The sequence below is a fragment of the Priapulus caudatus genome, unplaced genomic scaffold (genome assembly GCF_000485595.1).
Source record: "Priapulus caudatus unplaced genomic scaffold, Priapulus_caudatus-5.0.1 Scaffold239, whole genome shotgun sequence".
NCBI classification, from domain to species: Eukaryota; Metazoa; Priapulida; class Priapulimorpha; order Priapulimorphida; family Priapulidae; genus Priapulus; species Priapulus caudatus.
Window position 1 is genome coordinate 221,225 of NW_014577300.1, and position 26,638 is coordinate 247,862.

General features: G+C 40.4%; 3 protein-coding genes across 4 annotated transcripts in view; 2 read left to right on the plus strand and 1 right to left on the minus strand.

The window, feature by feature from the left end:
* Positions 1 to 1,047, plus strand: part of LOC106807877 (protein Mis18-alpha-like) — an 11,814-nt gene extending 10,767 nt beyond the window's left edge. Inside the window, exon 2 of the mRNA XM_014810369.1 lies at positions 306 to 1,047. Coding sequence (XP_014665855.1) covers positions 430 to 948 — 519 coding nt within the window. The 5' untranslated portion in view covers positions 306 to 429 and the 3' untranslated portion in view covers positions 949 to 1,047. The remainder of the gene's footprint in view (positions 1 to 305) is intronic.
* A 1,593-nt stretch (positions 1,048 to 2,640) lies between these two features.
* Positions 2,641 to 12,347, minus strand: LOC106807876 (2',5'-phosphodiesterase 12-like). 2 transcript variants are annotated; one of them, XM_014810368.1, is made up of 9 exons: positions 11,390 to 12,347; positions 10,000 to 10,088; positions 9,464 to 9,603; positions 8,461 to 8,623; positions 5,929 to 6,058; positions 5,339 to 5,494; positions 4,793 to 4,907; positions 4,367 to 4,521; positions 2,641 to 3,524 (listed from the first exon to the last, which is right to left on the minus strand). In XM_014810368.1, the coding sequence occupies exons 1-9, from the start codon at positions 12,233 to 12,235 to the stop codon at positions 3,402 to 3,404; spliced, it is 1,917 nt and encodes a 638-aa protein (XP_014665854.1). In that variant the 5' UTR covers positions 12,236 to 12,347; the 3' UTR covers positions 2,641 to 3,401. The 2 variants fall into 2 exon arrangements, 1 of the variants encoding a protein (XP_014665854.1); XR_001393718.1 differs by lacking the exon at positions 4,793 to 4,907.
* Positions 12,348 to 12,454: 107 nt separating this feature from the next.
* On the plus strand, positions 12,455 to 24,229 carry LOC106807878 (CKLF-like MARVEL transmembrane domain-containing protein 4). The gene is made up of 5 exons (XM_014810370.1): positions 12,455 to 12,515; positions 18,141 to 18,321; positions 19,797 to 19,967; positions 20,143 to 20,250; positions 20,946 to 24,229. The coding sequence occupies exons 2-5, from the start codon at positions 18,187 to 18,189 to the stop codon at positions 21,036 to 21,038; spliced, it is 507 nt and encodes a 168-aa protein (XP_014665856.1). The 5' UTR covers positions 12,455 to 12,515; positions 18,141 to 18,186; the 3' UTR covers positions 21,039 to 24,229.
* Positions 24,230 to 26,638: the final 2,409 nt, after the last annotated feature.

Consider the following 26,638-nt stretch of genomic DNA (forward strand, 5'->3'; position numbering starts at 1 on the left):
CGCTCAGCACTTCGGGTCAACACCTTCTTTCGGCAACGCTTCTCTAGTATCCCGTCTCATCTGGATTACTATTCAGTTATTTCTATTGTGTTTATTACTAATTGAGCGCCAGATTTGAAATTGAATACGTTATTGAATGTATTTCTATGTATAAAAACGTTACAGAAGTTGTGAAATTTGACTTCAATTGTCCTTTAACTGGTGGTGCACTATAACATTTAGTTACACTTACAGCGATAAGCATTGTCATCATCTTTAAAATTGACTTGTCAGCTTGAAATATGTGCTTTTCGTGTTTCTTGCAGTCGAATAAGGGGATTCAACCTCTGCTTACCGAGTGCATGCAAGGAGGTTAACAAAACCATGCTAAATTTCTTGACTGCGACCAGAAAGGATAAGAAGCCAATCATTGTTTTCATATAACCAAAGATGGAAGAACCTACTCCTTCAGTTGGAGATGCACATATTGTTTTTCAGTGTGCAAAGTGCAATGTGATTATTGGAGACTCTACATCATGGGCATTTGCCAATAAGAGCCTCAGTGGAGTGGTTCTTCATGCCACAACTCAAAATGTAACTGAAACACAGATGGTACGGACTTCGGATGAGGATGTTGATTTTGGCAGTACTTATACCCTGCTACAGTGCAATAACTGCAAAACAACTATTGGCCGAGTATACAAAACGACGCCAAAGAAGTTGGATGAGGTTCGTGACCTTTTTATGTTTAGTGTCCCAATGATTTCAAGTTACCATCTTGGATCTTTTGAACAGAAAACAAACACTAATGCAGAGAACCTCCTGGATATTCCCACGGCCAGATATCTCAACAGCCAGTTGTGGAAAATACAGAGTCTGATAGTGACAATGAATAACAGGCTTACTGCCCTAGAGAACTGTGTTGAGGTTGAATCAAATGACGAATTGAATGGTGACGTTCCCGTCTGAGCAACTTGGATTTGAATTCAATGCCTAAAGGCTAACTCAGGTCGCCCTTACGACCTAGTCGCCGACAAAATTGGAAGATCGTACATCAAAAACCGGCCAGATCGCATGACTCGTAATCTCGACATGAGTTCTCTTACGATCGAAAATACAATCGCCGACAGCGATCGCAGGAATAGAAAAGGTTCTATTTCTATGTGGCAGTCGGCGACAAATCGTGAGTGGCAGCCAATCACCGCTACGTGTCGAGTCACATGATTATCAAAAGTCGAAACAAAATGGCAGCCTACACAGCAGTTTACAAGGAGGGATTGCACAAACCCTTTCTCAAATATTTATATTAAGTTTTTTCGTATACAACAGGCAATTTTTTTAATTTTTGTTCTGCACATTTTAACGATTTTCAGAAAATTGAGGATAGATTTACGAAGTTACCTGATGTTTACTGGTAAGCACCATTTTGTTGGTCATGTGACTCGTTTTATGTAGACTGGTCCCGGTGTCAAGCTTGCTCTGTTTGTGCTAAAGAACTGCTTGTGCTAGTACAAATACTGGGGCCGCGAACCCGTCTACGTTTCCTGCAGAACGCTACGATCTGATCGGCGATGTACAGCGTGAAGTCACTTCAAGTCGACGTGAGTGGTGCTACGCTGCTAATCGGCGATAAAGTAGTCGCCGATGGTCAAATCGTAGGGCGACCTGAGCAGGGCTTAAGATTAATGGCGCAGAGATAAAAAGTTACATTGTAGCATTATGTATGTAAGAAGTGTGTATACTTTCACTGTTTAGCATTAGTATGTCATAAAAGGATATATTCACATTTTCCTATGTAATTTATAATAACCACCTTGTTAGAACAGTATGTAAGCCCAACTCTGCACTCACTAGCAACAACCATATGTGCTATATATACTAGAGTTCTCCCCATGAATTTCAGAAGGCACGTGATTCATGAACGGATGGGGGAATGCCCCATATGTGGGTGTACTGATTAGGGTCAATTACATCTGTCATAAATTGCCTAATTACACAGATAAACTGGGCCAGTTCAGTGACATACAACCAGTGAAAATTCTGCATACCTGTGTTAGGATTGCTCATAGGGTCTATGTCCCCCAGGGTACTGCCGGAACGTACCCTGGTAACTATCTGATATGATTAGGGTTAGGGTTAGGGTCAGCCATTATGAAATCATATTTTTTTAAAGTTGCATCACGGTTGTCACAGAGATGCTTGTTTACACTAATATTAATAAACCTATAGAGTGGTGAAGTGGAGGGAAATTGCAATCCATTATCATAATCGTGTCGGAATATTGTCGATAATGCCTAGAAGTTTTGCAAGTTATCAAATATGGTCGTAGCATGATATTCCTGCACACGTACACTTTGCTGTGACTTCTAGGCAAGTTAACCATTGTATTTTGAGGCCTTGTTATCAGTGGACTAAGTTTTGGTGATTATGGTTGAACTATCTGCCATGTATTGGTGAGATTGTTGTCCATGTATAGAAGCATTGTCTGTCACTACTTACTGGATAACACTCCTGAAATGGAAATGTGTGAGCAATTGTCTCTTTACCTGTTTAAACAGGTTTTGCAGTACTTTGACTATAATTCTTGATTATTGTAATACAGTCTGGGGTTTGGAGAAGTAAATATCACAGGCCTGAAAATAAAGTCATGAAAACGATAGGTCAGTGTTGTAAAAAGCTTTTTATTTGGTCTGTCAACCCACGTTCATGAAAATATCTACAACGTTAGCTTTCAGCTGCTGGCTTTTCACATTTGGCATAATATTTAACATGAAAAGTGCTGCCCACCACGACCATATCCTAAATGTGAAAAGTTTACGTCAAGCTGCATTTATGTTTTAAAAGTTGCAATTTTTTTAACCTGTGCAATGAGCTTAGATCAACGCTAGGCAGTAAGAACCACGAAGAGCAGAACCACAGATGATGGTCCAACTTAAGATGATGGGTGAATAAGACATTTCCCTTTTCCTATTTAACCTTGAACTTTGACTCTTGACTTCCATTTCTGGTCCGACACTGGCATTTCAGATACCCCCCCCCCCCACCACCACACACGCACATACACGCACAACTTTCTTGTGCCGAACATGAATACTGTGGGGTCGCTGTTCAACTTTCTGCTGTTATTGTTGATGGATATATGCTCTTGCCGTGATACTAGTTGATCTGACTACAACAATCTGCATATCAGCCTGCGTAAGATTAGTAACAATCTGTATTACATGCTGCTAGCCACAGACCCTGTTTTATATAACATTGTCATAGCTTTTTTATAACAAATCTATGTTGTAAAATGTTGTAAAAATCAAGATAATTTAGCGGCGATAAACCATTAACATTTGCTGGCATCTTATATTACTATGCATGTTGGCTGGTCTCATTCACAAGTAATTTTACCTAAACATCACAGATTTGTTGAGTGATCACTGTTTAGAGAACTCCTTCCATGTTAAATCGCAGACTAGTGCAATGTGATCACTGGGAAATACAACACTAGGCAGCCCTTTGTGTAGAATCACTTCCTCATGACTAGGCATTGGAATAACCTGCAAAAATATTATAAGGCAGGAAAACTTTACATATATATATATATGTATGTATATATAATATAATATAATATAATAACTATAAAATAAGCAGGGTGCAAAATTAACACGAGTCCGGAGTCAAATTCTTCCTGATTTACTGTCGGACTCCCTGATTTGACATATGCAGGAGTCCGTGTGACTCCCTGAAAATTCTGTTAAATTAGTAGTAGTTCGTTCCAGAGCACGGCCTCGCGGAATTACCGTATTTTTCAGCAAATGTCCAAAGAAAATTTGGCAGACGTGCATGGCAATAATTTTCAAAATAAGCACATGTATGCATTATTGTTGTTAATGTTATGCTTTAGTTTTGAACTTCAGACTGCGGACTCCCTCTTTTTGAGGGCAGGGAGTCCGTTGGACTCCCTTGTTCAAAAGTTAATTTCTACCCCTGATAAGTATATAAATGTTTGTTTTATGTAGATTACATTAGCATTTGTAGAAGACCTGATATAAGAATCACCATAAAACCAACCAACACGAGACTTAGAGAGTGGCTATTGTCTCTCAATACATGTAATCTAGGGCTTCATCAGGCATAATGAACATGTCACTAGGTCTTGTGCAATTTGGCAGCAATTTTACTGAACATGTGAATTTGATACTAATGCACTTAAGTCAATCTCCCATAAGTTACTAATAAAACAAGTTAATTCTAATAAATTATTTGTTAGAGGTGTAACGATACACTGACTAGGGTCACGATACAATACGTATCTCGCTAAGCAGGCCATGATATGATACATTGTCAATTGTGTGATCCAGAACTGAAAAGAAGCAACAGAATGTTCACCAAAACCTACCCTGTCCACTACCAGTTTGTCTTTATCAATAAAGATGTAGTCCAAGGTTTCAGAAAACCCACCAACATGATTTGTGTATTCCGGAAACCCACACGCACTGGCTAGCTTAAACGGTTGCTTAAAATCAATTCCATCCACTCTTTGTTCATTTTCACCTGTAAGAAGGACAATTATGTAGATATTATTCTTTTTGTGTGAATATTGAATCTCAGAGACCAAATGAGTGCATAGTATAACTTTTTTCCATAATGCCCTGCTGACCTGTCTGTACTAGGAAAATGTAGCTAGGTACTCCCACAAGAATTTTCTTTACAGTGAGTGAAATTTGTAGAAATAACTCATTCATATTATCGGAGTATATCAGATGTTATCCCAATTTTATCACACTTATATAATTTAATACATCCTGTGCACGATGCCACATACTTGGTGAATGCTCTTGATAATCCGGGGGTATGCTGCCATTCAAAATAAGGTTACAGACAGCAGAACTTGGATTGCTGTTGAAATCACCACATAACAACAGCGCAACCTCATTGCACTAGAGTGAACACACAAACACAAGATGCACGAGTTAAGGAGGCACAGATATGTCATTTTGCAAATAGGTTACAATAATGCAATATATTTTAAAGGGCTTGTTCTTTGGCACTCGGTAATTAACACAAGTGAGCTGCCCTTCACCCATAATCCTCTACTAACACCTCTGCTTCCAGGTCTGTGTTAATTACCTAGGAATAACCCTGACACTAAATTATAACCTGACTGAATACATAATAATACAGGATTTCACATTGTCAATGCAATTAAATTAAATTTTATAAAGAGTATTGCCTTCTTTAAAAGATACCACAACCATTAAACGGCACTGCGTAATCTTTTAGAGTCATTAATTAGCAAGCAAAGCCTAAGAACCAAACATTTCCTAAAACGGTTAGACATACAAGAATAGGTGGTGATACATATTTCTACCTGTGCTTCTTGCAATTTCACCACACTCTCTAGATGATGCAATGCCACCAGCATTTGGATTTGACGAATAAGTCCGGCATTTGGATGGAAGTAAAGATGTGTGTTACCAACCACTACTCCGAGGCCTTCAGTCTCTCTAGACTCTAGCACAACATACTGAAATATTATAAAAATAATTATAAATATTGAGCAACATAAATAAAGTTGTAATTTTAATGAGTAAATGCCATGGTTTCCACATCACACAATGGTCGTGTGAATCAAAGATGTGGGAGTCAAATACCTTAATGTAAATAGTGGAGATAAGTGGGGTTAGATTAGGTTATTAATACCATAGTAACAAATAGTATCCTAGGGAAAATTCCAGTATTCACACATGCTAGCCTTAGGAGAGTTTCCCATACATGTAATCTTCTTATACGGCACTGGCAATGTGATACCAATTCACTGTCAACCCACTGAATGGTGTACATCAGTGGTTGCATTACTCCCAAAATAAACATGTAAATTACAGAAATCAATTGTCACGTGGATTTTTTAATAAACCATAGTTAGCTGTAAAAATATATATATTATAGATCTTTCAATACCTGCAAAACTGTTGGTAATTGACGAAATTTATCTCTTAGCTCTGTATTTAGGGACAATGCATCTAAAATGAGATGGTGCTGAGACTGAACAATTTGCTCTGACATCACAATACATCCTTGGTCAATCAGTCTGTAGAAAAATGTAGGTACATTACGTACATTCACAACTTTGAAACAGCCATGCCCTGTTCAAGAGCAAGGGCAACTTTGTACGTTTTTTACATACACGCTATCATTTTTCCAGGGCGTCAAATGACAAGTGACGCTCAAAAAATAGGAAAATAGGAATTTTAGATGTGAAAAAATAGGAGGAAAATAGGAATTTTTGGTGAGAAAATATATGTTAAATAGGAACATTTGTTGCGTTAGATGGCCTTCCCAACACCCCTACAGCAATCCCGATCCACCACAAATGGTTTTATTAAGGATACTCTCCACGTTGTGCATGAAATTTCATCGATTTTTCGTTTTCAACTTTATTCGATGGCTAACACTATGTGCCACCTGTGTACATGTTCATTTCTCCATATAACGGTACATGTGAACCGTCAGAGCGTTTTTGCTTGCCCGCGTACATGTGTAGTAAGCAGCGGCTACGTCATTAATGACTCAGACACATGATCAACCAGCATTCACCGATATTCAACGAAGCCAGTATCCATCCAACTCAGGAGTAGATAATAGGGAATCCGCCTATTACTACTCCTGATCAACTCACCAATGCTAAGCAGCTGTACTACTACCCTGATCCAATAAAGTATTCACCAAAGCCTAAAATAAAGTTCTCACACGCCGGGACAGAGCTCGCAACGCAACCTTAACATAAGGCGCGCTTTGTTAAAAAGGACGTCAGGGTCGCCGCCAATTTCATTGAATTTGCGTGGGTCACCTCATATATTCTCAGAATTCTCAAGGTGCATGGAACATTTTTTACCTAATCATTAGTGTGGTCAGTTAATCATTGGATATGTCGCAGAAGTACTAACAAAGATACTATCACATACGTCACCCAATTTTGGCCACAGGCGGCGTCACTCATTGTGAAAAAATAGAAAAACGGTCTTATTTCTCCGTTTCGATTCTCTGAACAATAGTAAGCCGATTGTATAAATGGTATTTCTCATGTGATTAACAACTCGGATAATTAAGTTAGCAGCTCGTCGAATTGGTAACATATGGGTACAAGAAGTGCGTCAGGGATTGTTATTAAGATGCCGTACTTTATTAGTTATGCCTCTTATTAATTCGCATAAAAATTTCTATTTAACACACAACTTAATTTAGCAGTTTTTTCAAGTTTTCATGCGGGTCAAAATATCGAAATTAAAGAAAAAATCCTAACGGCAACATTCTTGGTCGATATTGTGCTTAACATGTGGCAAAAATTTGTATTCTCACTCTTTCTGGTAGTTAAAAATATCCAAAATACCATTTTTACCATAAAAATTCAAAATTGTGCGTGTAACATAATTAGGTTGCTTTTTTGAAATTCATAAAATTTTGGCTTGAGCATAGAGATATATCTCCTCAATAAATAAAACAAAGATGATTGATTCGAGATTCATTCGCAGCAATAAACGTAATCGTTCACTAAGAGGAATACCGCGTGCAGCAACGGAGAGTATCCTTAATATACATATTTGGAGTACACACATCTGAACAATATTTGAAGGTTTAATAAATCATGTTAAAATTGATAACAAGTTTATACATGGCATAAGCACCCATACATGTAGAACTACTGCCAAAATATAATGACGATACATGTATACCATGGCGGATCCGGACTTTTTGAAAAAGGCGGGGGTGCAGTAAAAATAAAGGGCACTTTAATAAAAAGATCGCAAAGCATGCTATGTCGCCGATGTTCTAGGCACGTTCCACTTGGGGGGGGGGATTAGGGGTACCTCCGCCACAGAAAAATTTTTAAAATTGTGCCATTCTGCAGAGCATCTGAGGCAGTAATTTTGATGTCTAAATGCAAGATGAATTCCAAATTTAAATCAAGAAAATTATCTATTTGTGTTTTCCCCTTTTTGGGTAAAAATATAAAAGGGGGGTCCTGGACCGCCCTGGACCCCGCCCCCTCCCTCTGGAATACAAATAAATCACCAACCAACTGAGAAACAACTTAAGCTGAAATACAATCGTGCTAGTAAAGAGTATATTACATGTATTACGTTAATTTAAAGTAAAGGGTGGGGGTCTGGGGGTCCTCCCCCAGGAAATTTTTGAAAATTGGGTCACCTGAAATGTAAATTCCTGCATTCTGAGAAGGATACATACAAGTCTGGATTCAGAAAAATGAAAAGCCCTCAAAAATAGGGAAAAATAGGAATTTGTCCAGAAAATAGGAGAAAATAGGAATTGTCCAGAAAATAGGAAAAAATAGGAACTTGACGCCCTGTTTTTCTAGAGTATTTTCTTCTGTATTTCTCAAATCAAATGTTTGCACCTCAGTTAAACCGTAGAAACTGATTCAACTAGAAAGACGAATTGTATCACAAGTAGACAGAAGTACATATATATTACTTGAACTTTGACTGCCTGAAGAAAGTAGCTTCGCCTTCCATGCCATCTGCTCCCTTCTTGCAGTAGATGCTATCTAGATGCATGAGTCCAAGCAGAGGTGAAAGATCATGCTCATATATCTTCTTATCAACTTCCTGTAGACATATGATATCAGCATTGTACCCTGAAATACATAATAATTAACCTCACTAGAAAAGGTTTAGGGATAGCTACTGTGAGCATGAGCATTTTAAAACTAGAAAGGGCAGTTGTCGCCAACTACATGTATCCCCCGTGTTCTCCCCAAGATGTGTAAGTATACGAAGTTTGGTCGCGCTAGGTCAATTTACAATTAGGGGCCGAGTTATAGAGCGGAAGGGAAATATGATGAAGGTAAAGGTCAAATGAAGGTCGCAGTGACCTGGTTTTGGTACGCTGCTCACCTTCGCCCCAAGATGTGTACGTATACCAAGTTTGGTAGCGCTAGGTCAATTAGGGGCCGAGTTAGAGAGCGGAAGGGAAATATGATCAAGGTCAAGGTAAAAGTAAAATAAAGGTCGTGGTGACCTGGTTTTGGTACTCTGCACACCTTCTCCCCAAGATGTGTAAGTATACCAAGTTTGGTTACGCTAGGTCAATTAGGGGTCGAGTTATAGAGCGGAAGGGAAATTCTCTGCAGTGGACCGAGCGGCGGCGGCGGCGGCTGGGGAGACATGAAACCATAGTATCCCCGCCGACTTCGTTGGGGGGGGGGATACAATTAATGCACTTAAACAATTCAATTTAAAACTATTAAAACATTTATAACATGGAATCATAATTATGATCAATAAAAGGAACTTGCAAGAAAAATATTTTAAAACAATATACACTATTGGCATAAAAACCTGTATAAGCTTATGTTCTTATAGGCTTATCCAAGCTCTCATACGTATATTAATGATATTAGCAATACCATGGCAATCAAATTATCTGATAACTGGCTTCTGATAAAAAATAGGGAGTACATGGGCTTTAAACTTACCAACAATTTCTCTCACAAACAGTTGCTTTCTATAGTCAATATGCAAAGCAGATGCAGGGCAGTGAGGAAAGAGATGTTCTCTTGAAAAATCAGAATCGGCATAAAGATCTGCGAGAATATTGTAGGAGGCCACTCTGAAACTGGAATGAAAATCTTAGCATAACCATGACCTTTGATAGTGAGGCTGAAACCAGTGCTGTAGCCTGTGGGTGGAGGCAAGGGGGGGCAGCTGCCCCACCCCTTAGATTTTGGAGCAAAATTAAAAAATATGTTTAGCTAATAATTGTAAATAACCCAAACATTTTTTTTTTTTCACTTATCTGTGAAAGCGTTGTCTCAGACCCACCCCTACCACACTATGGACGTCGATCAAGAGCTGCGCCTGTCGCTCAATCATTACACAGTTGAGTCATGAAATTTTGCCCCCCCCTAGGAATTTGCTCAATCTACGGCCCTGGAAACTAATATAAAGATATAGAATATATGTAATATATTGTACCATGTGCAATTATAGCTGCTTAGTGTTGTGAACTTACCAACCATGACTCGAGATATCCTTAGTATGAAGATGGCGAAGCTCAAATGGGCAAGGTCCAGGTCCTTCAGTGATTTTTCCAGCTTTTGCCTACCGAACAATGCCATATCACGTACATGTTGTCAAGTAGTTTTTAAGCAAGGGTTATTAATACATTTGTGTTGCCTTTCCTCTACAGCAGTATTACAGTTAAAATTAAAACAACTTGCTCATTTTCCAATATTAAAATTTAGGGTATCTTTTTAAAACGAATGGTCTATGATTTAGCAAATTTTTATTTTTATATTCCCTAATGAAATGCAACATAAACTACTCGTGATTTTACTCGTCACACATAGTACTGGACCGTTTGGGAACCACTGGTTTAGGAGAACTCAGAGTAACCACTCTTGCAATGCATGTTTGTATTGTGAGATCTCTCCTAAAAAGAACTGCCAAATGTTGGCATGTGGGATGGTTCTGTAGAAGGTAGATGCATAGCTACTTTCTACAGTAGTGAAACCATTTTGCTTAACATAATTACACAGACAAAGTAATCATCACACTATCATCTTGGATGCATATAATTCAGGATTTCTTCTGAGGGAAAATTAGACGATGGCGGTAATGGCCAGTTTGGGGAAAAAACGTGCATGATGGATTCAAAGGTGTGCAGTAGGCACGAATGTTGATTCTGCAGGCAGACGTGGGGGGAGAGGTAGAGGGGGGTCTGGGGGTTCCCCCTAGCAAAATTTTACAAATTTGAATGTCTTAGACTGCATTTTACGCACCCCGAAAATAAAATTTCACCTTTTAGTTTAAATCTTACTCTGTTAGTTGTAACTTTTTTCATACAAGTGAACAAACCCACCACCGTCTACATTCTGACGTTATATTTTCAAAGGTCGCCGAAAAAAAGCAGCCCGCGACACCCCTGTTACCCATATCTGTGGCTGTGCACATCGTGGCTGGGTACATGCTGGCTGGGGCGGCATTGATTGAAGTACGGGGGGGGGGGGCGCGTGGGCATGCTTATTGCTGTATATGTAGGGGTGGGCACCGCTGGTATGAGGGAGCGAAAGCAAAACTTTCCCGGAATCAAGGAAAAATCTGCAATCGGGAATGACACACGAGTGTGCCGGCATGCAAAAAAAACGTCGCTGTGAATTTCATTACGATTTTCCATGTATATAGTCAGAAGCACGTGGTGACCAATTTATTTTTGGATTGACACTATTTTGACAACGGCAGGCAAATACAGGAACATTTTCACAACGGCGTTGTTAAATTTGACAATGGCGGTGCGCCGCAGTGCCCCCTATGTAGGAGAAATCCTGTAATTTATGGAATGTGACAGCAAGTGATTTAATCAAGATTGCAACCCCCCCTGCCTTAATAGCATATAATCTTACCACAGCAGGCCTTCCTCTTTTTTCTCCGTTTCCAGGAATGCAAACAAGAGCTAGGGTGCAACTGACCAGGTCTACAGCAGATGTGATACACCACCCTTCTGCAACTAATTGCCATGTTACTCCTACTTCTAGTAACCCAAGACTTTGACAAAGGTCCACAACATTACTGGATCTTCCAGAAGGTGCACCACTAGTATGGGGAGATTGAATAAATTTTTCTGCCCCATCTCCACCATCTTGGGTAAACCAATACCACTCAGAATTTTCTTTATCTGAAAATTCCAGGTGAATGCGCGGATATAACAGAGATCCGGAAAATATTGTAGTTGGTAATTTTAAGCTTTTCACTTGAGGTGGATTGACCGATACAATGAACCTGGTGTCTTCAATCACAAGTAAATATTCATCTTGCCATGCCTCAACATTTAATGTAGTTTCATCGACTTCAGTCAAGTCGCTTTTCATTAGCTTCACTTTAACTTCAACAGGAGTACAGTCACTTTTCAGTTGATTATTTTCTTGTGATTTTCCAGCCGTCTTCTTTTTTTTCTTTTGCATTTTCTCAATTACTTTACCAATATTACTTGATATTCTGGTAAGTGTTAGATTCAGAGGTTCGGATTTCAGTCTTTGCAAATTAAACAAACGATGCATACGTGCATCAGAAGGTTTGTACATGAAACTCATCGTAAGATGTGGTTCTGTTGCACTATTTTTTACAATGAAATCGCTCATTTCATTGCTTGACGTCAAACGTCCGGTATTCATTACACGCTTTAGTGGCTGAAAATTAGCCAAGAATGTGGTGCGGAACAAATGTGTGGTAAACCGTAAGGAGCGAATCATGAACGTGTTTAAATTTCAGGCCAGCATAAGAAAGATTAACCCAATATATTTAAGCAAAGTAAGCACACAACAACTTTTGTGTACACTGTACAGCACTTGCACATGAAACTGTTTTGCACAGGGGAGACGGCTACTAGTACTAGTACTTTGCTCCCAGCTTCTGTGTTAGGTATTGGGAACTATGGGTAATTCGTTTTCTCCCGAGATGGTGACGTCATTATGCATCGAGTCGTCCGGTCCGAATCGCCCACAAACGCATTGAAACGGAAAGTGACTGTTGGTAAAGTAGGTTTGTTCACCATTTAAAAGGCAAATGTTCTGTATTCTGTTAGGCGACGTGTTAACAAACATAACCTTTTGATATAATTATGAAAATAGCAACTACTAATGACTGGAATCCTCATTCCAACCTTATTGTTTATTGCCGTATGGGCTGTAGTCAACAACTGACACTCTTCCGCCGCCAATCGCCGATCGGCTCCAAGTTCAAGTTGGTTCAAGTTCTAGTTCAACTTCAAGTAAAATTTATTTTCATCGGTATATAATGAACATTATTAACATAAGCTAAGAACTTTTGCACCGATATCAAACAAGAGTAAATAGATTGTGATTAAAACATGATAAAAACTGCGTAACTGCAGTGTTACTATCACATAATTGGCCGAATCTTCAACTACGCCATAAAGAGAAGGCAGTGGCTACGGGTACGCCAGCCGTATCTTAATGTCTCGAGGCTACGGGTACGCCAGTCCATTCGCTTTCATACTTAACGAGACAAAGATGGCGGCGGTCGCGCCAGATTTCGAAATAACGCCTTGGGAAATAAATTCACGATTTGAGAGTTTAGATGAGCAAGAACCCTAACCCTAACCCTAACCCTAAACCTAACCCTAACCATAACCCTAAACCTAACCCTAACCCTAATCCTAACCCTAACCCTAACCCTAACCCTAATCCTAACCCTAACCCTAACCCTAACGCAAAAAAGGGGCTTGAACGACCGACGGCTGGCGTACCTCCAGCCACTGCGTAAAGAGAACGGACTTGACCTTCTCTTGACACAAGATTTTTTCTGGAAGTGTCGCGATCCCCAAGTCAAGTACAACAGGATGGGTCCATCGCGCACACGCATCATGGACTGGAATGTCTGCACGCAGACCGTGATCGACACCATCAGTCTCGCAGTCGAGGCCGAGGGCGCTCCAATCACAGGCACATGCACTTGGACTTGGAGCGTTTCAATAAAATATAATGCTAAATAAATACGAAATCTATTTACTTCATGTTTCTCTACTCTCCTTCACCTATTGCCGACAAGCCGTGCACGTGTGTAAGTGTGCAGTAGCGTGCAGCAGCGTTATTTGCAGCACGGCTTGTCGGCAATAATAGGTGAAGGAGAGTAGAGAAACATGAAGTAATGAGATTTCGTATTTATTTAGCATTATATTTTATTGAAACGCTCCAAGTGCCTGTGCCTGTGGCTCCAACGCTTGTGTTTGTGTAGTGCAGGCGACGCTACTTTCCAGCCACTATCGGAATTGCGTATGGCTGCTACACAGCTACTAGTACTACAACTACTCAACTACACCCGCCATTTTTGACAATCAAATTGGCAAATTACACATTACATAATTCTCTCGATGCAACACAACCACTGGCACTGGCAGTTCCAACAAGTCAGTAAAAATAAAAATAATGTATAATAAATCTTATTGCACCACTAATAACTCTCCTATCTGCGGTAAACAACTCCTCACAGCAAAAGAAAAGCCTAACGTCAGCGCGAATGCTGACTCTCTGCACAACGCTGCGTACTCCCATACATAATTTATATATATGTATGAGGAGTACGCAGCATAGTGCAGAGAGTCAGCATTCGCTGAGCTGGAACCCGCGCTAAGCGCGGGCTTAGTGACTGTGATGCATGTGGTATCGACTGTTCAATACCCAGAGAGATAAGAGAAGAGATTGACCTTGACATTGACATTTAACTTCATTATTACATGCTTATTTCTACTTACATTATTGGGCTTACAAAAATGTCTGTGCATGTAGCACAACGTTGCCAGACGGCGAAATATTACAGCACAACGTTCACAGAGGGCGAAATATTAGCAAGGCAAAGATATAGCGCCCCCTATTTTCAGGCAAATCTTTACCATTTTTGTTGTCTTTTTTAAGCCCTTTTTACCGTTTTCAACCGAGTAAAGTTTAGAACCCGTCCCGTGTATTCATCGATCTCTTCTGTGAATTTGGCGCTATTTGGATCAAAACTGACAGAGCCTTTCATTAACATACATACATACAACATTCGCCAAATTATGCTTATAGTAAGATGTATGAGGAGTACGCAGCGTAGTGCAGAGAGTCGGCATTCGCGCCGACGTTAGGCTTTTCTTTAGTTGTATATAACTTGTTGGTTTTGCTCTGCATTTCATTAGAGCTAGATGAGGATCAACTTGAGCTAGGGTTGCTTTAGCCTGTCTGATCTCCCTCTTAGCAACTACTGTGAAAATTATGGTGACGTTGTGCGATGACAGAAGCCATACATTTTAATGCAAAACTACAGTACATATTTTAAGCCACAGACACTATCAATTTCTGGTGGACTAGTTCCAGCCATCACGAATAACTATCCACAACTACCTTGCAGTGCTCAATTTTAACAGTCGTTTTCTCTCGGGCAACTACAAATTGCTTCCATGGTTGTCCGGTGTCCAACCTCTAAATTAATTTTGAAATATTTTTTTTTTAATTTGTTAATTTTCAATTTTTACTCATCTGTGACTTGACACAGTGTTAATGTAAATGTTATGAAATAAATTTCATGCAACTTTTAATTACTATTATTATACGTCATTGATCCCTGCATCATTTACCACATTACCAATATTTTATTCTCTTCATATAATGAGTGAAACAATGCGAATGGCCATGTCTGCTGTCACTGCAATACGTACAAAATGTACATGATTAGGCCTTTTGCTTTACAGCACTGAGCATCACGTGAGCAGAGCGCATGCAGCACATGTTTAAATAATATCCGGACAACCAAAATTCTTGAGGGACAACCATATGCTACTCTCTTGGTTGTCCTCCGGACAACCCCAAAAACCTTAAAATTGAGCACTGCCTTGTAAATATGTCCCTTGTATTCAAGTTTATCTGAACTGACTCATAGGCACAGTTTGTCTGGCAACACACATTGTCTCATTACCTTGGCCTGTTAATTCAGTTGTGCAGTCTGGCAATGACTGCATGCTTTCAATGTCACAAGTATTGACATTCCTGACCCCAGGCCACCAGACTGCAGATCGTGCATGCTCACCACACTTGGCGATTCCCATATGGCCATAATGGCCTTGAATCATCATTAAGTGTGTCCTGGCGCATTGCACATGGCACAACAATACATATATATATCATCAAGAGCTCATAATAGAGAAGAGTATGACACCGTTTTAACAGCGTTTTGCATAGTTTTCAACTTGTAAATATTCTATCAATATGTGAATAAATATATTCAAAATTTACCTTGTTTTCGTCTATGATTCTCCCGTAATCATATGACACCACCAATTTACCCGAAAATCGTATGTGTTCTTCAAAAAAGTTCTTTGAATACGACACGGTTTCACACAGTTTTTCCAAATTATCGCATGTATTCGGCGCAAGTTTATTATCGGATTAGTGTTTTATTGTCTATGACGGAACGCTGGGGGCTATTGGGCAGTGTTTGCCAATGAGCAGAAAAAAGCTGTAGGTCTGCAGGGCCTATAGCTCCTAAACACTGCAGGCCCTCCAATTTTGGAGAAAATTACAGTAATAAAACAGCATATCATGTTCTTCCTTGTGTTTATTAGTCATTATCAATGTCCATTTCAAAATCGTCTGTAGAGAGGTGTAAAGGAAGGGGGAACATTCACTCCTTAACTTAAGGTATAGGGAGGAAATGCAGAATTGTGGCACAAATCTAAACGGCTCGACCTAGGCTCGTGATAGTCGGTGTATAGCATCATGGTAGGAAAAGCCATCACTGTGCCGAAATTGGAGGTCACAGGTCAAAGGTCAATGGGCACAGGGCAGATTTTAGACATTTTCTGAGGACATGGTCTGACGGAGCGATTGAAAAACTTTTTTGTTTCAGCGGTGACCTAGCATTTTTATGGCTTTATTGAAAGGACCATGAAATGTCTCTTCTGCTGACATGCGAAGAGTAAGTGTCGGATAACCTTTTGACCCTCAAGAGGAGGGTTAAACATGGATTTGTTGACTGTTAACAAAGGAGTGAACTGCTTTTGCTATTAGAGCCCCCTCCCCCCACCCTCCATCTGCGATAGTGGGCATGTCCTAACAATGATGTGTACGCAACTGCGTGTCTGCATATCTGCGCCTAACAAATGTGGTACTACGCACGACTGAAATTTTACGTTTATAACCGTAGCAACAGACCTCAGATGAGCCCAGACGCTCTGCGGCTCTTGTTCCTTCCTCTCGTCGGATGACTGTTTATGCTTCTTTGCCGGGTGCTCACAATTAAGGAAACGCCACATTGTTGTTATATATGTAGCTCCTTGGTAACTACGACTCTCCACTTTGACAGCAGAGAGACAGACTGGTAGTCTGGTACACATCGGTAGCAACGTAGTAGCGTCTCATAACATTGCGAGTGGAGCCGTCATACGTACACCAGTCTAACCATGTGTCGATCATACAGTCATGTCGATTGGTCGAAATCTGAGACACTTGCTCAGACCAGACCCACGGTCACCCACCAATGAAGAACGATTTCATGTTACTCGCAGCTAATTCTGCACTCGACTGGCAACTTGCCCTTTAGTTTACTACACTGTGGTGCGCAGCTTGGAACAGGGTTCCAGGCTATCGCTCTTTCATTTACACTCAGGCTGCGCGAATATGCAGTGGGCGAACGCATTGTTTACATGTGTGTCACAGTTTATCACGGATTAGTTTTCAAATAAATACCCCTGGAAGTTAATATGCAAGAAAAGATTTCTACAGGTAACAGTTTCTTAGTGTTTCGAATTTTCGGTGATCAAATAGCTGTAGGATCAGCGGGCCTGTTTTATCAAGAATCTGTAGGCCCGGCATCGAAAGTGTCGGCGGCGGGCCGACGGGCCGACGTGAAGCTGTGAATTTCGAACACTGCTGTTGGGGATATTAGGCATCGAATTGTATTTAGCGTGTAGCGTTATGCGTGTATGCTAGAAATAACTGTGTGCTCACGGCGAGCTAGCCGCTGATTTTAGCTGTGTTGCCATCGTGTTCCTGATGATAAGGAAGCGAAACAAGTGCTGTTTCTGTGCTTACCTAATATCCCCAACAGCCCCCAGCGTCCCGTAGTTCCAACCTGGTGCTGCCGCCGCATTATCAACATGCGCCGAATACATGCGATCATTCGGGAAAACTGTGTGAAACCGTGTCGTATTCAAATAACTTTTTTGAAGAACACATACGATTTTCAGGTAAATTGGTGGTGTCATATGATTAAGGGAGAATCATGTAGACGAAAACAAGGTAAAGTTTGAATATATTTATTCACATATTGATAGAATATTTACAAGTTGAAAACTATGCAAAACGCTGTTAAAACGGTGTCATACTCTTCTTTATTATGAGCTCTTGATACCATATAGCGGTAGGCCATTTTCCGCACTAGGTCCACCACGTGAATGATGCAGGTATCAAAGCTGCGGTGAAATATTTTTGATGTCTGGTCATCCATCAGGTGTCGACGGGGTGGCTCGAGTCATCACGCGTAGAGTTGTCATAATGCATCCAGAAATGATCTGCGAGAATCAAGTTGTCAATTCCAGTCAAATATCTGTGGCATTTTTATCTGTTTACTCTAAAAGAGATGAAAATATTTTTTTCTGTATTGTAGGTCGCCGTGTGAATTGCAACCAGCTCTTTTGACTGAGCTAGGCATCATGGCAGAGTTTGACAAAGGCATTGATACATACCCCAGTGCTGGTGGTGCAGCAACTACCGCACCAGCTGCCAGGCCTCGCTGGGATATTTCCTATATTCGAACTGTTCCTGGTTTACTAAAGATAGCACAAGTGGTAAGTTTGCACCTGTCTAGTGTACAAGTTATGTGCTGGTCAGACCCAGTGACACGGGGTGGGCTACACCTCCACTGTAATCATTTTACTGGCCATAATCACCAATTCCTTTTATTGTTAAAAGATGTGTGTCATCGCATAGTGTGCTTTAATATCAGGATTACATGAATGAGAGAGTCGCACTCATGATCTTCTGATAATGTATGGCTGCCTGTACATGTGCATGTGTAATGGTCAAAATTAACATGAGTTCTGAGCAAAATTATCAATTTTTTACTGTCGGACTTCCTGACTGAATTTAGTGGGGAGTGTTTGACTTCCTTCAAATACTGTTATAATTGACCAAAAATTCCACACAAAAAATATTAATGGGCTGCTTTCACTCTTTTAAAATAATATTCTGCAGTACTCTAGTCACTAACTTAATTGTATCCCCCGCGACGAAGTCGGCGGGAATACTATGGTTTCATGTCTCCCCAGCCGCCGCCACTCGGTCCGCCGCAGAGAATTTCTCTTACGCCTCTATAACTCGACCCCTAATTGACCTAGCGCTACCAAACTTGGTATACTTACACATCTTTGGGGAGAAGGTGAGCAGCGTACGCAAAACAGGTCACTGCGACCTTTATTTGACCTTTACATTGACCTTGATCATATTTCGCCTTTCGCTCTCTAACTCGGCTCCTAATTTGACCTAGCACTACCAAACTTGGGTATACTTACACATCTTGGGGAGAAGGTGAGCAGCGCTACCAAAACCAGCGTCACTGCACGACCTTTATTTGACCTTGACCTTGACCTTGACCTTAACCTTTATATTTTCCTTCTGCTCTATAACTCGGCCCCTAATTGACCTAGCGCTACCAAAACCAGGTCACTACAACCTTTATTTGACCTTTACCTTGACCTTGATCATATTTCCCTTCCGCTCTATAACTCGGCCCCTAATTGACCTAGCGCGACCAAACTTGGTATACTTGCACATCTTGGGGAGAAGGTGTGTCGCGTACCGAAACCAGGTCACTGCAACCTTTATTTGACATTGACCTTGACCTTGACCTTCATCATATTTCACTTCCGCTCTATAACTCCGCCCCTAATTGACCTAGCGCGACCAAACTTCGTATACTTACACATCTTGGGGAGAACACGGGGGATACATGTAGTTGGTGACAACTGCCCTTTCTAGTTATTTATGGCATTCTAGCTTCTGTATGTTTTAACATTTTTAACTTAGTTTGATTTGTAGGAACCATAAATTTTGTTAATATATGGAGCAATATAAATTTTACCTATGTGCATGTATAAGTGTGACTGTGAGTGTATGTGTGCATGTACAATCTAAATTACATCCAAATATTATCGAAATATCCAACATGCTAATTACACGCTAATGTAAATTTTATCGTAACATGTCTCATGGTACTTTTAATTTATCAGGCACAATTATTAATCTGTTTCATCTTCATTGCCAGGTAATCAGCCTAATTGGATTCATTTGCTGTATAGCAGCAGGATTCAACATCGCGGCCACAGGTTTCTTTGAGTTTGTTTCAATGACAGCATTCTGGGTTTCCCTCGTAATGCTGTTCCTCTATTTGTCGCACTTCATCAGTTTTGTACGTGCCATCCCCTGGCTCATGCTGGTAGGTACCACTTGTCTTTTCTAGTTCATTTGGTTGTATGCTGCTTTAGTACTACCACAATGATATAAATAATAAACTTGCCTATATAAAATATATAATAATTATATAAATATAAATACAAAAATTATATAAAATACTTATATATATCATTTCACTGTCTCCTTATTTTTTGCAGGAGTTTTTCTACTGTGCACTCTGGACGTTATTGTACTTAATCTCCTCAATAGTTCTTGCAAGTTCATCAAGTAACTGTGCAAACTGTGGAGGAATGAAAGCTGCTAGTGTAAGCAATCTCTCTCCTTATACTTGGTTATGACTTTTGCACCAATATGATGACATGCACCAATATGATTCTCAATAGACATTTATTGTTCGGAAATACATGAAGTTCGGTTTTTTGCCTCATACTAGATTAATTAATGAAATAACAGCAGCACTCTGCTATCTCATGTTTAGTAAATGTTGTTTTCTCGTACATGGTAATGAGTAGTGATGTCACGATCATCGATTATACTCGATCATCGGTTGAACAGTGGCTCAAACCAAGCGCTTAGTGATGTCACGATCATCGATTATACTCGATCATCGGTTGAACAGTGGCTCAAACCAAGCGCTTGGTTATCAAAATCCATAATCGGTTTCATCAAAAACGAAATAAATAAGTAAAACTTGAACAAGAAAACTTGGAAAAGTGATGAGCATCAGAGATATCATTGCTACTATACAAGTTATACTTTATTAACATACATGTATTATACACACAGTAGTAAACAGTGCAAAACAAACAGTAAACAGGGCTAAACAAGCACATACATGCACACACGTACATGCACACGGCGTTACATACATGCAGGCATTCAACACCCCGAGTAACCGATTGTAACCGATCATCGGTTACTTGGGTCCAACCGATGATCGATTACGAAATTACAACCGATTGATAACACTAGTAATGAGTCTAACTGTTTGCTTTCACAGTTCTTCGGCTTTGTGGCAACAGCTGCTTACGCTGTCGACGCATTCTTCAAATTCCGAGGATGGAGAGGTGGTGATACTGCCCAGGAGCCATAGACATTCTTCTTCTCTCTGAATGAATCTCTTAAAATGGAAACTTGCAATGACTTTGTAAGCACAATGCAAAGTTCACTATTCAATGAACAGACTGCATATTTGATTCATGACTCATTTTAATCATATTACAGTTTGTGAGCAATAGCATGATTATTTTTGAACAACGATTTAAAGAGAGTTTAACTCAGGCAGTATATTTTGTTGGACATGACCACATTTACGCAGGTAATTTGTTTTTGTTTTGTCTGTTAAAAGTAGTAAAATGTCTACACCTAATATTTATGGCCATAATTTGTTGTAATACTACAGGAAACATTTTTGTTCTCTGCAGTATTATATTTCATAGGTTTGTAGGTATTAATCCTTGAACTGTTGGTTCGCATCACTCATTGCATGTTTATAAAAATACTGTGCAGTAGAGTACAGTTTTTTTGCATTTAAGGTAAATGGTAGCCATAGCAAGCCATCCTTGGTGCGAAATTAGAATTCAAGGGTGAGAGGTTAGGGTGTGGAAAATTTCATTGCTGACTTTTGTATGACATGCTGTTGCATAATGAATGATGAACTTTTTTGTAGTTTTCATGGTTTCGCTAAAAGGATTAGGAAATGGACTTCCTACTGATGTGCGAAGAGTAGCTCTCATTTGTCTGTGCAGGTGTGCCTGTTCAGTGGTATTTTGATCCTTGCATGAAGGGGATATTATTTCTTGGCATTTGAAGAGATAGATCTGCATTTCATGTAAAAGCCTTTTCATTTGGGAGTTGGTTTCGCATGAAAAACCCAAGTTAGAAATGTTTCAACTTTCAAGTAAGATATATTCCATTTTTATGTTATTCACATGCTCTATAAAATGTCCATTCCAGTTAATTCTTACAAGGAAACATAGTTTTATGGCTGGGCAGCTCTCTGTAGAAAATGTGTTAAAATGTCATACATAGGCTATTGATACTCCTGCACGTACGCACGCACGCACATGCACATACAGCCACCACATACTTTCCAGAGCGTCGTGTGTGCTCAAATCGGTAGTTGACTTGCAAGAATCTGATTTTGATCACATATATCTACAGCATACTCAAGACAGTTTAAAGTTAATGCCATGTCAAACATCATGTCATGCGTCTAAAGACTTAGTGTGTTGAATTATGAGAAAGCAAGACAAAGGAGCATAGCACTGTACTAACAGTAGTAGTAGTCGTAGTAGTAGCAGCAGTACTAGTTGTAGTTGTAGTGGTGGTGGTGACGGTAGTGGCAATGATAGTAGTTGTCGTTAAATGAGTGGTGTTGTTTTCTAGCACTTGCTCGTGTGTACATGGAAGAAGATCAGATGTCACCACATATTTCTTCTTTTGTGGCATTGTCAGGTTTGTTGAATCGGTCAACTATCTTGTCGTGGTGCGTAGATAATGTTGAATGTGTAGGAAAAAACCTGTCGACTTCAACTGGAAAATTTCCCCCACAAAATGAAATTGCTGTATATCCATATAATATTTCCCGTTCTTTCACTTTGAAAGAACACGACCAGCGTTCTACTCATTATATGTAGCATTGTTAGTTAATACTGTTCTGTCCTGATAGGGGGTGCTAAATTTCCATTTTTACCCGTGGTAGGCCTAATGAGTGTATGCTGTTCCCAATGTTTATGTGTAAAGGGACAATTTGAAAATCAAAAGTTTTTAAAAGACACCTAATCATGATTTGGAAGTAATTTGATGTCATGTATGCATGTGTGTATTTTTTTACGATAGCTACTCAGGTGGGTGCTGTACGTACAAACATTATATATATGGTATGTTATTGTGGTTAGACCGTTACAACGACTAGAATAACAAGTGTAACGTTTAGAATGTTTTACTTTAGCCATCGAGTGTGTATTGAAGATTATCAGATAGAGAAGCTATGCGCGTCTATATATTTTTGATGTCTCTCTGTGGTTAAGTCTGGTTAAGTGTTGGCGACGTCTGGTGTGTCGTAGGTGTAAATCGCTGCTGCATGTCTTTCCTATAGAGTGCTAGTATGTGTATGTGCGTGGTATGTCGGTATCGGAAACGCTAAGGATTTACATCAGAAAGTTTCGCATGATAGCATCAGGGGTTAATAATGACAAATTTGTCAATATTAACCCTTGATAGCATAGGATGCTCCTGCCCTGCGTAGACACGTGTTCTGGCTTCAAACGCGGACGAGTCGCGCTGTCACGTTGGTGAGCAAAGGTTTGGTAGCCAGAGACTCAAAGCCGTTTGTCATCGTTATGTTGCCGTGTTTCTTGAATATGCAAAACTGACCGTCTTTTATGGTCGATCACTACCATAATATTCCCATATGATGCAGAGATGCCAACCACTACGATTTATCCGTATTTTATACGAATTTCTATTCCTTTTGCACCACTACGACCAGTTTGTATCAAACTACAAATTTCACTGTGATCGAAAAAAAATTTTTTTTGTCAATTTATTGTCATTATTGACACTCAGAATGCAAGAAATTGCATCTCAGAATCAAAAAAATTTCCGGGGGCATGCCGGACCCCCCTAGCAAACTCGGGTCACTACGTGACCCTCGAACTACTAATTTGATGGCCAGAAACTACAGATTGCTTCAAATATGTGTTGGCATCTCTGATTTGATGTCTCAGTAACACATCGTTGTGATAACAAGTATGGAGACGTGATCTTGAACACATTGGCAGTTGCAAATGTATTCTCAGTATGATTACCGGTGCGTTTTCGTATCTGGGCCTATATGTTTGCAACGTTTAAAAGATAATTAGCACGGGTAATTTTATGTACAGCTGTATAATTAACGATGTAGTTCACAAATTATCCTAGTAGGCTATAACGTAATCCTGGTTTCGATACAGTACCGTATAGACATCGACCTAGGCACAATAAATATTGCGGAGCGTCACCGGCACATATTTATGTAGTCCTGCATTGTAGGCGTAAATAATCACTGGTGGTAAATTCTTTATGGCCTGTAGCCGTGTGTACCAATGGTGTGTAGCTGTTCAATCTTCCACACGTGGAAGAAAATATCAAACACGTGTGATATTTTCCACACGACGCAGATCGAAGGATTTTGCATGCGCACACGCTGTGGAACTTGCTGCGCCATGAAGGGAACGGATACATTGTATTTTAGCTACAGAGTATACAGCGAATATAATACGATGTGACTTGTATCCATCACGTTGTTTTCCATTTGATTGTTGTTGCAGTTAAAATGCTATTAGTTATACGGGTCTCTCTCTCCTCTCTCTTTCCATCTCCCTCCCTAACTTCCTCTCTCTCTCTCTGTCCCTGTCCCTATCCCTCTCCATCATACCTCCTTTATGCGTGCGTGCGTGCGCATTTGTGTGAGTGGATCTTTCTCTCTCTCTCTCTCTCCTCTCTCTCTCTCTCTCTCTCTCCTCTCCTCTCTCCCTGCTCTCTATCCTCTCTTCTCTCTCTCTCTCGTCTCTCTCATTTCTCTCTCTCATCTCTCTCTCTCTCTCTCTCATCGTCTCTCATTCTCTCTCTCTCTCTCTCTCTCTCTCTCTCCGTGTGGTGTGTGTGTGTGTGTGTGTGTGTGTGTTGTGTGCGTGTGTGCGTGCGTGCGTGCGTGCGTGCGTGCGTGCGTGCGTGCGTGCGTGCGTGAGTGATGTGTGTGGCGTGGGTGCGTGCGTGGTCACTGTGTGTGTGCGCGTGTCTCGCTCGCTCTCTGTGTCTGTGCTGTCTGTATGTGTCTATTTGTCTGTCTGTCTCGCACCTGCCCTCGTTTTTCTGCCCCGTGTCAACACTCGCTTGCTCTGTCTTTCCTGTCTTTCCTCTCGTGATGAACGCAATGACCCATTTTGACGAAACCGGTTGAGTTTTTGTGCCCAGCTTGTGTGGTCGCTTGGCCGATCCTAAAACGGTATATATATAAGATAAGAGCCAAGCGGCCACCAGGAAGTACAGAATATACCTTAATAAGAAAGAAACCGTTCACGTTCACATAATAGCGCGAGTTTCGTAATTTGTGTCGATTTAACTGGTCTTTAAATTGGCTGAGAGAAATTTTTGGTCGATTCATTAGGCATTTAGTTCCATATAATCACCGTTTTATATATATAAATGAAAGCTGTTAGTGATGAACAACAGTCACTGTAGTTTATATTTACAGCTGTTTACAACTCTTTTCTTTGCTATTATGTAGGCAGCCATTTGCGTATATGATCATACAGGCAAAGAGAAGTATACGGGAATCGCATAGCTGATAAGTCTAGCTAAACTTTGGTGAAGGGGGCTAACACGGCACTGGTCACATTGTTAGAGTGATGAGGAAAAATTTTCCTGACCTCACATAAGGCGAAGAAATAGAATTTACGTATCACGAAAAGAAATTGCATGTAGAGTAAAAGTAGGTTGAAAGGATTTTTTTCGTTTATAACCTTATTTTTAGCTCATCTGACATAGTCAGATGCAGCTTGTAGAATTCGCATGACCGTCCGTCGTCCGTCCGAGCGTCCGTCCGTCCAACAGTTGGGCACAAATCTTACCGCTCGAACGTACGGTCACGATATTCGCGGACGTGGGGGGGTAATCCGAAAACGAGTTGGGATGTCGAAGCTGGGGTCAAAGGTCAAAGGTCAAGAGGTGTAAAAGAAGGGGGAACATTCACTCCTTAAACTTAAGGTATAGGGAGGAAATTCAGAATTGCGGCACCAAATACTAAACGGCTCGACCTAGGCTCGTGATAGTCGGTGTATAGCATCATGGTAGGAAAAAGCCCATCGCTATGCCGAAATTGGAGTCAGGTCAAAGGTCAATGGGCACAGGGCAGATTTTAGCATTTTCTGAGGACATGGTCTGAACGGAGCGATTGAAAAACTTTTTTGTTCAGCGGTGACCTAGCATTTTTATGGCATTATTGAAAAGGACCATGAATCTACTTTCTGCTGACATGCGAAGTAAGTGTCAGATAACCTTTTGACCCTCAAGAGGAGGGTTAAACATGGATTTGTTGACTGTCTGTTAGAAAGAATTTGACTGCCGGTTTGCTAGTAGAATCTTACATGCCTGGATGTATGAGGCTACAATGTCAGCAGTGAAATTTCAAAAAGCTAAATTTGGTTAAAGAAAGTTTATGCTGCTTCAATCGTTATAATTTCTATGGCATTCTGTACTGTCAGTATGTTAACATGTAAGCGTATGGCACTAGCCAGTGGCTACTGCCAGTGCATGTGTTATTGTACTGTGTAGTTTTTGCCTGCGTTAAGTTGGTTACAGGTGGCAGCTGTCTATTGCAGCCTGTAGGCTTGCGTAGGTAATGGATGAGTGCTTACCTATTCTGTCTGCAAATAGTTGTTGTGCACTACGTTTGATGGAGCTTCCATCTTTAATCTGAAGACACTTAAACGTACGCGCCATCTTCGTGCAACTTCAATAACGATCCCCAACGAACATTCCTTTGAGAAGGTTCCTGATACCATCCCTGTGCATTCCACTGTGTGGCGTGTATGTGAACACATTTGGGACTAACAAGGGTTACTAGAATCCCACCACTCCACCACAGAGTCACCGCAGTAGACGTTAGATGACGCTGTCGCTCCGCGGCAACTTGTTGTTATTTACATT

Bases quoted from the DNA above. Each gene is read 5' to 3' on its own strand.
- LOC106807876 (XM_014810368.1), bottom strand. From the start codon at position 12,235: ATGATTCGCTCCTTACGGTTTACCACACATTTGTTCCGCACCACATTC. The intron at 4,522-4,792 runs GTATGTGGCATC...TCCTTCTTACAG, and splicing joins TTATCAAGAGCATTCACCAA to GTGAAAATGAACAAAGAGTG. The intron at 3,525-4,366 runs GTAGGTTTTGGT...ATATTTTTGCAG, and splicing joins ACAAACTGGTAGTGGACAGG to GTTATTCCAATGCCTAGTCA.
- LOC106807878 (XM_014810370.1), top strand. From the start codon at position 18,187: ATGGCAGAGTTTGACAAAGGCATTGATACATACCCCAGTGCTGGTGGT. The intron at 19,968-20,142 runs GTAGGTACCACT...TATTTTTTGCAG, and splicing joins CCATCCCCTGGCTCATGCTG to GAGTTTTTCTACTGTGCACT. The intron at 20,251-20,945 runs GTAAGCAATCTC...TTGCTTTCACAG, and splicing joins GAGGAATGAAAGCTGCTAGT to TTCTTCGGCTTTGTGGCAAC.